Source organism: Pipistrellus hanaki (assembly GCF_964339955.1).
Source record: "Pipistrellus hanaki genome assembly, chromosome: 4".
Lineage (NCBI taxonomy): Eukaryota > Metazoa > Chordata > Mammalia > Chiroptera > Vespertilionidae > Pipistrellus > Pipistrellus hanaki.
The window spans coordinates 11072268-11088966 of NC_140506.1; the positions used below are offsets into that span (position 1 = coordinate 11072268).

At 51.6% G+C, this 16699-nt stretch overlaps 1 protein-coding gene across 2 annotated transcripts in view; it reads right to left on the reverse strand.

The window, feature by feature from the left end:
- Window positions 1–5294: 5294 nt before the first annotated feature.
- The window catches only part of DAP (death associated protein), a 42842-nt gene continuing 31437 nt past the window's right edge, over window positions 5295–16699 (reverse strand). Inside the window, exons 3-5 of one of the 2 annotated variants that reach the window (XR_014794790.1) lie at window positions 8881–8923; window positions 6717–7358; window positions 5295–6666 (exon numbers count right to left, since the gene is read on the reverse strand). Coding sequence is in view for 1 of the 2 variants with exons in the window: in XM_084880859.1 (XP_084736985.1) it covers window positions 7245–7358; window positions 8881–8923 (157 nt within the window). In the remaining variant the exon portion in view is untranslated. Of the gene's footprint in view, window positions 7359–8880; window positions 8924–16699 lie in introns of both variants that reach the window. The other variant, XM_084880859.1, reaches the window with a different exon arrangement.

A 16699-nucleotide genomic window follows, 5' to 3' on the forward strand; every position in this document is an offset into this window, starting at 1 on the left:
GGTGGCACAAACCTGAGAGGGGGCACCGGTCAGGACGTGGTTTCTCACTGTCCCGTTAGGCGAGGACAGACCTCACCACGTGCCCTGGTGCAGGCGCCTCTTCGGCCGGGTATGATAGATACAGCAGGTGATACTCGTTCATTTTGGTGAGCGGAATGAGGATGAGTCTTAACTGAGAGTGGGGCTCACTGATACCGAATCATCTTCTGTAGTCCCATAGGGCTCCCCCAGTTAGCGACGGCACCCAGAAATAGTGCTTTTCAGAAGTGACTGAACCTGAAAGTCTCCAGCCCACTGGTGTGCCGAGGCGGAGGCATCCTGGCACCGAAGGGAGAGAATTTGATTGATAAAGCACCTGATTTTTGCAAACACTTGTTCCGTCCGTCCGTCTCCTTTCTGAAAGGTGGTTTTTCTGCCCTGTGTGATGTCATCTAGTTGTGCGGGTTGTGTGGAACATGTTCGGTGTCTGAGGGAGGGGAAGGATGCCAGTGTCCCACGCCTGCCATCTAGGTAGGGGGGTGACGGGAAGTGCCAGGGGGGTGACGGGAAGTGCCAGGGGGGTGACGGGAAGTGCCAGGGGGGTGACGGGAAGTGCCAGGGGGGTGACGGGAAGTGCCAGGGGGGTGACGGGAAGTGCCAGGGGGGTGACGGGAAGTGCCAGGGGGGTGACGGGAAGTGCCAGGGGCTTAAGAAACGGCCCCGGCTCCAAGCGTTCACAGCCAGCCTTTATTCCTCCTGCGATGGAAATGAGGGTGTGTGGAGGGGTGCTGGGGTGGGGGGCCGTGCTGGGAGACAGGGATGCAAGGCGCTGACAGCCTGGCCTTTGCTTCCTGCTTAGCTGCTCATTCTGCAGAGAGACGCCCATTCTCCTCCTCGGCTCTTCACCTGCTGTGTCTTCTGAGAGCCCTGAGGGTAATCAGCTGGAGACGCGCAGGGACCAAGCACGGAAAACAAGCTGCAATAGTTAGGAAAGAGGCTTCTAGACCTTCCTTGGAGGATATTTACGTAGCTGAGAAAAAACCTGGTGTTTGTGTGCCTGCCTGGGTGAGTGTGCCCGGGAGGCCACCGAGGGACTCTTATCTCCGCCCGCCTTTGTATCGGTGGCCGAGAACACGGCCTGATGCTGTAGATCGGTCGCCCGCCTCCCGAAGGAAGAGGCTCGCTTTATCTAAAAACTTCCGTTGCATCCAGGAGCGAGTCTGCATCAGAGAAATCTGCTATTTTCTGCTCCAGGGACGGAAAAGCAGACGCAGCTTAGCTTTAGCTGCTTCCGCTTCAGTATCCTTGCCCCCGAAACACAGATTTCCCCCCACAAGATTCCAGCAGGAGGGGAATTGGCCTTTAATTGTTCCACATGGGCCTCTCGAATAGGGTCATTCAGGTTTCTGAGCCTCGGCACAGCCGACATTTGGGTCCTGATAGTTCTTTGTGGTGGGGCTGTCCTGTGGACGGGGTGGTTTTTAAAAAATATATATTTTATTGATTTTTTACAGAGAGGAAGGGAGAGGGATAGAGAGCTAGAAACATCGATGAGAGAGAAACATCGACCAGCTGCCTCCTGCACACCCACCACTGGGGATGTGCCTGCATCCAAGGTACATGCCCATGACCGGAATCAAACCCAGGACCCCTCAGTCCGCAGGTCATTGCTCTATCCACTGAGCCAAACTGGTTTCGGTTGGGGTGGTTTTTAGCAGCAGCCCGGGGCCTCTGTTCGTGAGGCGCTCCCCACTCGCAGCTGTGACAACTAGAGGCATCTCCAGACACTGCCCACGGCCTGTGAGGGCCACGTCGCCCCCAGGTAGAAGGCATTGCCCTCGAGATAATGAACATCATCCTTAGAATGCTAAGCACTTCCATGCTCCCAGACCATCTCTATTTAAAGAACGACACGAGCGGGTTTCTGGCAATTTGTACAGAGATGGAGTCTTTGTGCTACAGAAAGCTGGGCTCTGCCTCTCAGGTGACAATGCTGAAATGCAATCCAAAACCCCATTCAGGCTTCCCCCGATTGCATCAGTTCATTATTTCATATTGTGTGGGGTCTTCTCCAGGCGACAAATTGGATTTTTCTTTTTCTTTTTGAAAGCATGGCAGTTGGATTTTTAGTAATATTAAGGATTAAAGGGGAAGATGAGAAAACTTTTATTTTCTCGTTATAAGTGCCCCTAATTGAATTTTAGAAAGTCTGTTTGGAAGAGGAAGTTGGACGTTAGACAATGTGTTGTGAGGCATGCGGATGCTTCAACCTGGTCAAAGTGAGAACGGGTCCCAGATGCTTGGAGGGTCTCGAGAAAAATGACAGCAATGAGCTCCTGTGATGGTGGTACATTTCATGTGCCAACTTGGCTGGGCCACAGCACCAAGATATTTGGTCAGACATTATTCTGGACTAGAGGCCCAGTGTATGAAATTCGTGCACAGGGGTTGGGTGGGTGGAGGGGCGTGTCACTCAGCCCAGCCTGCACCCTCTCCAATCGGGGATGTCCCTCTCACAATCCAGGACTGCTGGCTCCCAAGTGCTCGCCTGCCTGCCTTCTTGATTACCCCTAGCTGCTTTTGCTTGCCAGCCTGATCACCCCCTAACCACTCCCATGCCAGCCTGATAGATGTCTAACTGCTCCCCTGCCAGCCTGTTTGCCCTCAACTTACCTCCTCTGCCAGCCTGGTCACCTCTAACTGGCCTCCCCTGCAGGCTTGATTGCCCCCAACTACCCTTCCTTGCAGGCCTTGTCTTCTCCAACTGTCCTCCCCTGCTGGCCGTCTTGTGTCCACATGGGGGCAGGATTTTTTTTTAAAATATATTTTTATTGATTTTGTACAGAGAGGAAGGGAGAGAGATAGTTAGAAACATTGATGAGAGAGAGTCATTGATCAGCTGCCTCTTGCACACTCTCTACTGGGGATATGCCCGCAACCAAGGTACATGCCCTTGACAGGAATCGAACCCCGGACCCTTCAGTCCCCAAACCGACGCTCTATCCATTGAGCCAAACCGGTCTCCACAGGGGGCAGGATTTTTGACCACATGGGGGCAGCCATCTTGTGTGTTGGAGTGATGGTCAATCTGCATATTACTCTTTTGTTAGATAGGATAGAGGCTTGGTGCACGGGTTGGGGCCGGCTGGTTTGCCCTGAAGGGTGTCCCGGATCAGGGTGTGGGTTCCCTTGGGACATGGGGCGGCCTGAGCAAGGGGCCTGTGGTGGTTTGTAGGCCAGCCACGCCCCCTGGTGACCCAAGTGGAGGCCCTGGTATCTGGAATTTATTTTCCTTCTACAATTGAAACTTTGTAGCCTGGAGAAGACCCAAGCCTCTTGTTTGCTCCATGGCGGCAGCCATTTTTGTTGGGACTTATGTATCTTCTATAATTGAAACTTTATAGTCTTAAGTGGAGGCCTGGGCCGGCCAGGATGTGCAGAAAGCTTTGCTTCTTCCATTGCTGGGGAAACCCTAGCCTCCCGCTCTTTCCAGCTTTGTGGCTGCCACCATTTCTTTTGGATTTGTTTACCTTCTATAATTGAAACTTGGTAACCTTGAATGGAGGCTTAGGCTGGCAAAGGCAGGTGGAAAGCTTGGCTTCCTCCATTGCCTGGGAAACCCAAGCTTCCCTCCTGCTCTCTGTGGCCACAGCCATCTTGGTTCAGTTTATTTGCATACTCGCTCTGATTGGCTGATGGGGGTGGCTGGTAGGCATGGCTTGTGTAGTGGAGTGATGGTTAATTTGCATATTACTCTTATTCGGTAGGATGTTTCTGTGAGGGTGCTTTGGGTTGACATAGATATTTAAATCAGCGGACTCTGAGTGAACTGCAGTGTTCTCCATAATGTGTGTGCACCTCATCAAATCAGAACAGAGACGGACCTCCCCTGCCCCTGCTCCCAAGTAAGATGCCTTTGGGATTTGAACTGCAACACTGGCTCTCCTCTGGGTCTCCAGCCTGCTGGTTGACCCTGTAGATTTTGGACCTGCCAGTTCCATTATCACCAGAGCCAATTCCTTAAAGCAAACATCTATTTATCTACCTACCTACCATCCATAGCCTATTGGTTTGGTTTCTCTGGAGAACACTGGCTAATACTAGAGGATAAATCCCAAGCGTTCAATTTCTTGGTTAAGCGTCACCACCCACTCACCCTGTTTTCCAGGAGCATATGGCTGTGGACGCCTCCTGGGAAGGCTACGCAATGCACTATTTCTTGTTTTTTTGTTTTGTTTTGTTTCAATACTGCAGAGGCCAGCAGGATGCCGGGTCTTGGGGGTAAAAGGTTTACTTTGGGTTTGTAAGAAGCATTTAAGCAGCACAGCAGCTGTCAAGTTGGAAAAAGCTGTGGAACAGCAGAAGAACACCTCAGGCCGCCAGGGCAGGCAGATGTTCTCAAAATAATTAAGAACCTGGCTGGTCCCCTCCCCACCCAGACCCTCCTGTAGCCCTGCCCTACAGCTGGTTCTCCATGACACACTGTAGTTTCTGCACCCACACACACATGGGCACACGTGTGTGTCCACACCTAGCTTGTGAAGGGACTGGGACTGAGGACGGGCAGCGGTATCCTGCTTTGGGCATGTGTTATGTACAGGGGAGTCAGCATTCCAGATCCTGACAGCTCCCAGATCCTCACCTGATCAATGAGGCACCTCCCAGTGCCAGTCTGTGGTCTGACTCTGGACCTCAGGGTTGAATAGTTGTGATTATTTATTTAAAAAATATATTTTATTGATTTTTTTTACAGAGAGGAAGGGAGAGGGATAGATAGCTAGAAACATCGATGAGAGAGACATTGACCAGCTGCCTCCTGCACACCTCCTACCGGAGATGTGCCTGCAACCAATGTACATGCCCTTGACCGGAATCGAACCTGAGACCTTTCAGTCCACAGGCCAATTCACTGGGCCAGACCGGTTTTGGCAGTTGTGATTATTTTTGCATCCCACTCATATGGGTTACAGAAGAGCTTTGAAGAGAGGCGAATGTCTTGCTTGTCAAAAGCTGCTCACAGCCACCCCGGACTTCCTAATTGTCCCTCCCTAAGTCTGTTCCCAAAGGCCCAGAGCACAGGGCCTGCTGCTAGGTCCAAGCAGGGTTTTAATCAACTGCCTTAAGCTTTTCCATTTTAGGACATTTTAAAGTAGATGATTAGACTCGAGGTGCCACACATCCAATAGTCCAACTTTGTATCTGTGAAACAGTTTGTGAAAATACCCATCATGCATGCATGTTTGTGTTTCTATAGAAACCATCTGGCAAAAGGAAGAGAAAAATTTCTGAAATGTAAGAAAAAACCAGCCACGGGAAGAAATGCAGGGGCTTTATTATAATCAGTATTATTCTGGAAGTTAACAATTGTACTCATTCAGGAAAGTGTGCTTTCAGCGAGCTCACAGATACATGCCAGGTGCAGCTACAAGTCCGTAAACAAGCCCCTCGGGAAGCAGCTCGGCGCTCCCGCCTGCAAACCCAGGCAGCAGCCCCGCGCCTGCATTTCTGCAGCGGAAGGTGCAAGGGTCTGCACAGGCCTGACCTGCACTGCCTCTCTCAGCGCCCTTCTGGGATGCCAACTCGGGGGGTGGGAGTGGGGAGCTGCTTGCTCTGTGGGCCCCACGACCATGCTGCCCACAGCAGGTGCCTCTCCAAAGCCAGCCTCGGTGTGTACCACTCTCTCAAATACCAGATGTGATCACGTGGTACCTTGAAGGTTAGACTCCAGCTCCCGCAAGCCAGTGGGAGGAAACCGACGTGGCCTTCAGAAAGCCAGGCAGGGCTTTCCCCTCAGGGGAGGGCATGGGTCTGCCTGGGTCTGAGTCACGCCAGCCCATCGCAGCCCTGGACTGCGAATGGCACCTCGAGGCTGGTGGCGGGCACGCTGCTCCCAGCGCACTGCTGGCCTGCAGCAAATGCCACTGCTGGCGAGTGGGGCGGCTGGCCGGGCCCTCCCCAAGCCTCTGCCTGGGAAGATCTGCAGGAGCCTTTTGGCTTTTCAGAAAAGCAGGCACTCCACCCCGGAGCCAGAGAGCAGCCCAGGGCGGCTGTGGGCAGGAAACGCACAGAAAGCGGGGCCATCTGAGGGGCCCAAGGGAAGGTGGGCCCAGCGAGCGTGACAGCCAGAGGAATCTGGGCAGCCGGGCCACGGCACGCGGGCTTTCCTGGCTCTAACGGAATGTGGTGTCTCTTGTTCCCAGGGAGACGAGGGCAGGCTCGGCCTGTTATCTCTGCGTTCACTCCTCCTCCCACGCAGCCTGTGCTCCTGCTGTGTGTCCAGACTGGCTGGCTGTCTGCCTGGCCGGTCGGCCACTCCCAGAACTCCGACAGCTCTAGAGGTGAGTGATGACAAACACGGGCTCGTCTCGATTGCTCTGGCGCAGGCGGCCTTGATGGCGGGGCAGTGCTGGACTTGGGACCCACACTGAGATCTCCTCCCAGAGGCACTACCTTTGGGCAAACTACCCGCCCTCTAATTTTTCAGCAAGATGACCCCTGGGATAACAGAGCCATCTCAGAGATGCACACTTTTCTTTGGTCCTCCTGGGATCCTGATGTCACCCTGCACAGGGACCCCTGGTCGCACAGGGAGTGACATTTAGGGTTGCTGTGGTCTGCTTTAAGTCTTCCTTGATTAAGGTGACCAGATGTCCCAATTTTTAACAATTTGTCCCGCGTCCTGCGGTGCTTTTTTTGGGAAAACCGGGACTTTTTAAAAATGCTGCGGGACGCAGGACAAATTATTAAAAATCGGGACTGTCCCACCAAAAGTGGGACATCTGGTCACCTTATCCTTGATCTGTCTGTCTGAAACCCTCCCCCGTAAGGGACACCCTCATTTCTTATGCTCCCGGAGGTGTGCAGATCTGATTGTTGTAGAACTCAGAAGCATAAAACGATTGAGCTTTCCTCCTAATCTCAATCCAACCCCCCCAAATTTGTGCCCCTTTGTTTTTAAGACCACAGGCAGGACTTTTAGTCAATGGCGAAATAGTTCTAAAGCTAAACTCTGAGCAACTTCACTTTGCTCAGGGCTCGGCAGGTTCTCTAATGGCACAGGCCCCTCACCAAACAGGACTCCCTGGGAACAAGGTTTGGGGTCTATTTGTAGCTTCGATTCGGAAATGTAAGGCGAAGGAAGGGTGCGCTGCTTTGCCTTAGATTTCCCACGGGAAAGGTGTTGGGGAGAAAATGCCGTTCTCTTTGCCGGGGAAATGCCAAATGTCGGGAACCAGGCCCGGCTGGGAGGGCGCTGGGTCCTCCGGTCACTTGCGCGGCTGCTGGATGTGCTGGGTTCTATGGGACGGGTGCTTGTCCATGGAGGCGTGGGGCTTCTGGTGAGCCACCTGGGCGGCCGCCGGGGGGAAGTCCTTGTCACCCTGTCAGACACACAGAGGGAAGGTATGGCATCATCATTGATGGGGTCTTCAAACTACGGCCCGCGGGCCACATGCGGCCCGCAGAGGAGTCTGATCCGGCCCGCCAGGTTTTTTGGGCAGTGTTACAGTAGGAATTAGTAGTTCATATAGTCCGGCCCTCCAGCTCTCTGAGGGACCGTGATCTGGCCCCCACTTTAAAAAGTTTGAGGACCCCTGATCAACACTGACTAGCTGGGTTCGCGCAGGAGCAGGGCCCCGACCCCGAGTCCACGGGCCCCTGCAATGTAGGTGATGGACTGGGCCTGTGGGCAGGCAGGAGCCTGTCCCCTGGCCTGTGGGGGTCCCGAAGCTCCCTGGGGAGCGGAGGGGCGCTGAGGCCCACACACCTCCCAGAAGGTGAAGATCTGGCTGTATCTGCCCACACACCTGCGATCAGGTCACCATCCGACTCACAGGAAACTACATGTGTCTGGGTGTCTTTCTTCTACTAGAGCTGCTCCTGAGAGCTGCTCCTGAATTGTCTGAACTGGGGGCCGGACAGAATCAAACCCAGGCCTTCCAATCAGATGTGCCACCACAGCTGTGAGCCGGGAAGAATACTGAAGGGCAGGGCTGTAGGGTGAGAGACAAGGTACCGCTGTCTCCAGGGAGGAATCACTGGGTGCCACAGTGCCTGTGAGGCTGCAGCCAGGATGCTCCGGCTAACCAACTGGCCATGGTTGACCTTGAACTTGTGTCTGCATTTAATTTTCTCACATATAGTAGACGTGCCACTCATCTGTCCCAGTGTCTCAGGACGGCTGTGGTGAGCTGTCCCCAGCAGTGACATTTTCTTCACACATCATATGCTAAGTGCTCAGCTGTATGTGAGCCACAGAACTGTGGGTGGTGGTAGCGTGGCCTCCTCACAATGGGAGTTAGCTGGTGGGAGGGCTGGAGTGACAGATCACTGGGCTGACCACAAGAGGGCGCTCTTTGTGAAAGGTATGACTAGAGCCCATGTGTTCAGACCAGGGGTTGGCAAGCATTTTCTGTAATATGTCAGGTAGTAGGTATTTTAGGCTTTTCGGGCCATACTCTCTGCCTCAACTATTTGGTCGGCCTCTGCAGCATCAAAGCAGTTGCAGACACTGCATATATGATAGGTGCGGCCGTGTGCCACAAAAATTTCACGTGCAGATGCGGAAATCTGAATTGCATATAATTTTCACGTAATAAATATAGACTTCTTTCTTTAATTTTTTCAACCATTTAAAAATGTAAAAGCACTCTCAGCTCAGTCTCCCAGAAGCACTTGGCCCGGGGTAGCTGCGGTCCCTGGCCGAGTCCAAAGGAAGGGAGACAGGTGAGGAGGAGGAGAGGCAGCTGCTCCCACCCCCACTGTGTGCCCACACCAGCACTGTCCCCAGTTCCCCACTACGGGCTCCTGGACAGGAGACCACTGGCCCCATGGAAGAACGGGGCTAGCGAAGACAGGGACCGAAAGACCTCATGCTGAGGCCCATGTGATGAAGGCTCTTACCCGGGCGATGACTCCGGAGATGTACACGGTGGGTTTAGGCGGGCTGCAAGACAAGAAGGGAAAAGACAGTTTAGCGGAAAACTCACAATGGGGGCCTGCAGCAGCGACGACAGGTGGATGGGGTCAGTTTGAGGGGAGGGAGTAAGCCTGGCTGAGGAGGGAGGAGAAGCAGGAAGGTTACTGCATCACCACCACCACCTGCCGCTGGGCTCAGGACACCTGCGGAGTCCTCCCGAGGGCGGCAGGCAGAGCCCAGAGGAAAACGGATCTCAGCGAGCAGCAGGGGAGTTGCTGGAAAGCACTTTCTTTTGTTCTTTGGTTCATCCTCGATCCTCAATTTGTAACTACGGCAAGCTCAGTGGTTTTAGTTTCAGATTACAGACATAGGGGCTCCCTGAAGCAGTAAGTCAGGGTCACACGGGATGAACTGGAGATTAACTAGGAAGCTCCGTTCTGGGAGCTGAGGATCCCCTCCCACAGTCCTCGTGGAGCCCGTGGCTCCAGCAGCTGCTAAAGGGCAGACCCAGAGCCCATGCTCCTGGCCCCAGGGGGCCCCAAGTAGGCCCCTCCAAAGCTATTGTCAACTTTAACATCTTCTCTCCTACTGAGCTCCCCACTGTCACCAAAACTGAGGGATGGACACGGGGCCAAAGTCATACATGTTCATAGCTGAGAATCAGACAAGCCCAAACATGTTAGAATCTAGGAGGAGCCTGAAAGAGGGATGGTTCTGTTCTGATAATTATGCAGCATCACCTTCCAGTAAGGCCCGGCCATCTGGAGGTGTGGCGAGCCCGTGACTACTTCCATCACTGCCAGTTTATGTTGGTTTTGTAACCTACATCAAGCCTCTGAAGGCAGAAACAGAGACACCCCCTCACCTCCCACAGCAAGAGCCTGATGAGAAAGTCACCCACAGAGATGAATCCAGTCAGAAGAGATGCGTGATGGAGACCAGATCCTCTACCCCCAAGGGTGGCTGAGGAGGCTGGGAGATATCCTATCTAATAAAAGAGTAATATGCAAATTGACCATCACACCAAGACACAAAATGGCTGCCCCCATGTGGACACAAGATAGCCACTACAAGATGGCCATGGGGGGAGGCAGTTCTGGGAAGTTAGAGGTAACCAGGCCAGCAGAGGACAGTTGGGGGAACCAGGCCTGCAGGGGAGGGCAGTTGGGAGCCAGCATCCTGGATTGTGAGAGAGATGTCCAACTGCCCTTTTAGGATAGGGCCTAAATGGGCAGTCAGACATCCCTCAGGGATCCCAGATTGGAGAGGGTGTAGGCTGGTCTGAGGGACACCCCCCTCCCAATGCAAGATATCTTATCTCTATCTATCAGCCTGCAACACTCACCACAGTGTCTGTCCCAGCACCTGCCCACCTCTGTGTGCGTGTGCGCGGAGAAAGGGTCTCCAGACACGGTGCCCCACACTTCCACCCAGTGCCTCCCTGGCCTCAGTAAGCCTCAGGTGACCCTTCCCACCCTGGTCCCGGCGTCTCCCACATTAAACACAATGAGGGTGGGTTCTAGGTCTTGACTGAGCATGCCTTGGGAAATGCGTGTGTGGATGGTTATGATCAGAGGTCGCAGTAACCCTGCTCCAGCCTGGACATCAGAAAATGCAGGCAGAAGCTGCCACTTCATTTCTGCCTCTGAGGCGCAGTGGCAGGTATGGTGTTTACCTTCCCGGCACCCACTTTAGCGTCTCCCCTCAAGAGAGCCCTCAAGGAGACAGCCACAGCATGATGCTGAATGGCTAGAACACTCAGGACTCTGGGGCTAAAGGAGACCCCTCACCTGCTGCCAGTCCCAGCTCAGTCCCTAAGGGGAGTCAGAGTGAGGGCAGACCTAAGGGCCACACAGTGATTTCCCTGGCTGAGCCCTATCTTACAGAGGTACCCACTGTGACTTGTTAGCACTGAAGTTGCTGAGTTTTGAGGGCATTTGGATTCCACTCATCAAGGGGCAGTGCATCAGAGAAGAGCCTGTTGGACTCGGAGGGAAGGAAATAGTCCTGCGGATCCAGCAGCCTGGAGAAGAGGCTCTTGCTGCAAGAGGGCACCATTTCTGTGCTGTTTTTTAAATATCAAAGGATTGTGCTGTTCTTGCTAAGCCTTCTCCAGGCTGGAGGGCCGCCTGCAGCCTGTGCTGCTCTGCTACACCTCCTTCCTCCAGAGCGTAAGCTCTCCCCTCCCTGCAAGTGTGCTGCAAACCCTAGCCAACTCAGCAACTAATGAACATTAACAAATCTACCTTTAAGCCATTTTTAATTGTACAGTTCAGTGCCATTAAGTATTCACATTGTTATATAACCATCACCACGACCCATTTCCAGAACTTCGTCATCCACAGAAACTACTTAGTAAGCAGTAACCCCAGTGCCCCTTCCCTTAAGCCCTAGTAACTGCTGCTCTACTTTCTGTCCTGAGAATTCAACTACAGTCTAGTACCCCATGTAAGTGGAATCATGGTCTTTCTCTTTTTGTGACTGGCTATTTCACTGAACCTCATGTCTTTGAGGCTCATCCATGATGTAGCATGACAGAATGTCCTTGCTTTTTAAAGGCTGAGTGGTATTCCGTTTTGTGGATAGACCACATTTTGTTTATCCATTCACCTGTGATGGATTCTTAAGTTGTTACTCCCTTCGGACTATAAATGATGCTATGGCCATGGGTGTACCAGTATCTGAGACCCTGCTTCCAATTCTTCCGTGCGGACACTCAGAAGTGGAGCTGCTGGGCCGTGTATTAATCCTGTATTTAACCCGAGGAGCCACTGTGCTGATTTCCACGGCAGTCCCAACATTTCAGAATCCCACCAGCAATACATACGGTTCCAGTGTCTCACACCTCACCAACACTTGTTATTGTCTTTTTTTTTTTTTTTTAAATATTCATGCGAATGTATGAGAGGTGTCTCACTATGGTTTAGTTTTAGCAGATAATTTTAAGAATAAGCTTCTCTGTATCAAGAAATAATGAGTATCAATCTGTACTGAGCATTCATTCAAGGTCTTTGTGACACGAACTCCTCCCATTCCCCCAAATGTCTTCTCTTTCCTAAAACTGAAAGGCTGTACTCGATGGTGAGGCTGCAGGGCGGCCGCCTGTACCGCAGAGTCACGCTGACAAAGCATGTGCTGCACTGCACGTTCCATCCAGTGTAGCCCTGAGCTCACTGCCTTTCCCACCTACAATTAATAGCATCTCAAATTGGTAAACGTTTGTTTATTACATCTACAAGGAAAAACTCTTCCTCAACTCCTTGAGCTATGGTAGCTTAAACCAAAACTCACAAACAAGAAACCCTGGTAAAGCGTCTGCTTGCAAAGCCATGTTCGCAAAAACATGAGTATTTTAAATTCCACTAGGGTTCCATGCAAAGCATAACCTACATTTCCAAGATTTTAGAAACTGTGATCACGGCTCTGAGGATTTATTTAATCCGATGGAAATAATTCTGACAGCTGTTGTTTTGAAGATGCAACATGACTTTCTCGCAGGAGACAGAGACACTGAAAAATATCACTCCTGCCTTCCCACATCCTCAGGCCTCCCCAGTTTTAAAATCCACACTTTTTAAAAATTTAAAACTGAAGAAACTGCAAGTGAGGCAGAAGTAGTGGGGGCTAGGGCTGGATAACACCTCTTATACATCTGCAGAAACTAGTTCCACACATGGCCTGCTGGCCCGAGGGTTTGATGCACGGAGGTTTTCAGGGTACCCATGTTAAGGAACACACCAAAGTCTTATCAGTGTCATCTCTCCTGAACAAAACTTGCCTATTATTTATTTTCCTTGATGGATAAAGTGTATGCCTTATATGCATTCCAGACAGACAGAACTGAAATGCCAGAAAACGCTTTGTAAATGGGTGACCCCAGGGAATGCTGACACCCTCAGGACCAGTTTGGTGATCTCATCTTTAAATGAAAGTCCTCAGGGCTGAGAAACGCAATCCACATTTATAAAACTCCCTGAACTCTAAAACAGCCATTACTGAAATATCTGTCAACATATTTTATTCAACTCAACTTACCTAAAACATTACCAGTCCAGTGTGTAATCACCAGGAAAATCATTAGGATCATAGTACTTGTCATCTTTGTGTGCCCTAAGACTTCATACCTGGACTCTCAGTGCAGGTCCCGGGCAACACGACGCTCTCTGACCAGCTCTGAGCAGTCTCAATTGACCTCGGCAGCCAGCTCCTCCTCCCCCCCCCCCCCCCCCCATGTGGTCATCGGCAGCACGGAGGCTCCCAGAAAAGCTACATGGGGACCTGGGAGGAGGTTATCACGGGGCACGCCCTCCCCTCCTGGTAGTACTCAGAAGGGATTTCCCCCTAAAAATCTCCCCTAAAAGTCCAAGCTGCCTGTGAGTCAGGGAGTGGCTCTCATACACATTCAGGCCCAGAGAACTGTGTCAGAGTCTCCGTTTCCTTTTCCAACAAGCAGGTCACAGTTCCGTGAGCAGGGGTCCTTCCTCCTGACGCCCAATGACAGAGGCACCCCATTTAACCGGCAGTCTACTACCCGAGGACAATGCACTGCTCCCAGACCACGCGGCCTTCAGGGAATCTGTGCAGGGCCACAAGGGGATGGGGCGGCAAAGTCAGCCCCACTCTGCCACTGATGGGATGAAGGGCTTCTCTGTGCCTGGAGGAGCCACAATGCCACCCACAGGCTTGGCAGTGCTGGCCCAGAGAGAGAAAGAGCAGCACAAACTTTGTCTTTAGCGAGCTCATGCCAGTGCAGGAATCGGGGTTAAAATTTTAAACTGGGATGATGCTAGGAAAGAATCAGACAGGTGCTCTGCTAAATACACTTGGGGGGCCTAATACATAGAGGGGAGCCAACACAGAATGGGGGAGGTGATGTTTAAGCTGAGGTCCATGCACCTGTGCACACAGTGTGACAGGAAGGACAATACCAGGGCCCCATGCACCAAAGGAAGGGGCGAGATTTAATTTGCTTTTGTTAGCACAAAGTCAGTGAGATCTATGGTGGGGGGTTCTCTTACAATGATGGGGTGGGCGATTTGGGGTGCGGCCCGCTCCCATGATGAACACCTGGGAAAAACCACCCTTTTGCCAACCCCCATAAGAAAGGACAGAGCTGTATGGCAACATAGAAGCAGATTCTGCTCTAAACCTGCGGCTTTGTGTTTCCATGGAATTCACAGGAGAATATAGTCCCACCTGTGGTGATTTTAAATACATTTCCTAGCAAATAGATGGAAAACAAATCCTTTCTAGCCATTTTAATTCTTGCAATAGCTTTCCAGCGTGGCGTTCATTTATTTGGGTTATTAATTTTCTATACACGGAAATAATAATTAGCGTGGCTGGTGACCAGAGGGGAACATCTTACTCGATTGCACCTAACATTTCTTTGCAATGTCATTCTCCCAAGTTTGGCGGTCAAGGTTGTTTCTCTTCCAGCTGATTCCGGAGGCTGAGGACTCCCACAAGATGGCACTGCGGGCCCTTGTACAGGGCGCTCAGGCTGGCCAGGCTCGGCCAGGCTTAGGACAGTGAGAGCCCACGTTCCGGGCAGGGACTACTGGCACCTCACCACTTTTCCCTAAGAAATATGTACTTCTCCAGTGAGTCTGACTAAAGGAAAATAAAACACAACCCAGGTGCTTTCCATTCTCATTCCGAGAGGAAGTAATCTGGACCCGGGATGGGGAGTTCACAGTGGTTCTGTTTAAGGGCATACGCAGGCCCTCCTGGGGGAGAGCCTTCTAGTCGTGTTCATACTGGTCTTGTAACGAAGGACTGAACCTCAGTCGTCAGCATCAGTGACAGCAGTGGCTTTCTCTGCCCCCTTATTCTGACCCAGTGGCCCGAGGCTGCCGTGACTTCCGGACAAAAACTTTGTCCAGGCTATCAGAGTCCCTTCCAGAGAGCCTGTGTCTATCTGTAAAATAGGGACGGTCCCTATTTCATGGAGCAGCTGACATTCAGAGAGGCTCCTAGGCTCTGCCTCAGAAGTGCCTGCTCACAGCTCCTTACGCAGGGAAACCCTCTGTTCTCCCACAGAGAACACCGTGCATAGTTATCAGACAACCTGTGCAACTATCATATATGTATTAGAAGTTCTAAACGTTACTTCATTTCAGTAACATTTACACTTCAAACTATCCCATCTTTGATTCTGAACACATTTGTTTGAGTGTCTTCCTTTTGAATTTCAATTAAGAGGAAGTGCCAATGAATAGTTAATCCTGACCAGATAGGTGCTAAAATATCAGAGTATTTATTATGTATATTGTGAAACCAGATCTAGTGGGCGTCTTTGGGGTCAAAGGTCATGTCTTAAAATGGGGTGATTTTGGGGAGGACGGTGTCCATGGTTCAAAGTACAAAGGACATATTTTCTAGGAGGACATGTATTACAGCTTTAAGAAAGGAAAATGAATGTATAGGTAGGAAAAAAAATCTGACAACTGCTAGCAGAATTCCTATTAAAAAGAAGTACATGTTAATCTTATCTAATAAAAGAGTAATATGCAAATTGACCATACTTACGCTACACCCACAAGCTACGCCCACCAGCCAATCAGAGCAAGTATGCAAATTAACCCCAACCAAGATGGCTGCAGCCACACAGAGCAGGAGGGAGGCTTGGGTTTCCCAGGCAATGGAAGAAGCAAACCTTCCCACCTGCCCTGGCTGGCCTAAGCCTCTACTCAAGGCTACAAAGTTTCAATTATAGAAGGTAGACAAATCCAAACAGAAATGGCAGCAGCCACGGAGCAAGCAGAAGGCTTGGCTCTGCTCCAGGCTACAAAGTTTTAATTGTAGAAGGTAAATAAATTCCAGACACCAGGGCCTCCGCTTGGGTTGCCGGGGGGTGTGGCTGGCCTGCAAACCACCACAGGCACAGGTTGCCCCATGCCCCAAGGGAGCCCCCACTCTGATCCAGGACACCCTTCAGGGCAAACCAGTCGGCCCCCACCAGTGCACTAAGCCTCTATCCTATCTAATAAAAGAGTAATATGCAGATTGACCACTCCAACATAAGATTAAGATAGCTGCCCCCATGTGGTCAAATATCCTTCCCCCATGTGGACATAAGATGGCCAGCAGGGGAGGGCAGTTGGAAGGCACCAGGCCTGCAAGGGAGGGCAGTTAGGGGTGATCAACCCTGCAGGGGAAGACAGTTTGAGGTCACCAGGCCAGCAGAGGAGGGAAATTGGGGGCAAGCAGGCTGGCAGGGGAGTGGTTAGGGGGTGATCAGGCTGGCAGGCAGAAGCGGTTAGGGGCAATCAGGAAGGCAGGCAGGCGAGCAGTTGGGAGCCAGCAGCCCTGGATTGTGAGAGGTATGTCCAACTGCCTGTTTAGGCCCGATCCTACCAAGATTGGGCCTAAAAGAACTGTCAGACATCTCTCGAGGGGTTACAGATTGGAAAGGGTGCAGGCTGGGCTGAGGGACACCGTGCGTGAATTTCATGCACCGGGCCTCTAGAATTCAATAAAACAGCAGACACCAAAAATGGATGTGGTCTGGCCCTACTACTTCTTCTCTGGAAGTCCAGGTGGCTGACCTGAAGTGGGACCAGCGTCACCAGGATGGGTGGCGGAGAATCCAGAAATCAGAGGAGGTGCCAGATTTAATTTGCTCTCGAGGACTTTTAGGGGGCCTCTCTTAGGGAGCTTTGCATCCAGCAAAAATCAAAAGTCCTGGGAAGACTAAACTCAGCTTAGGTTAAAGTCAAGTACCTGGAGTGACTGACAAGCAGGTCCGGACTTGTCTTTTGCTGGATTCACCAGTGACTATATTCTTAATCCACCCTCCAA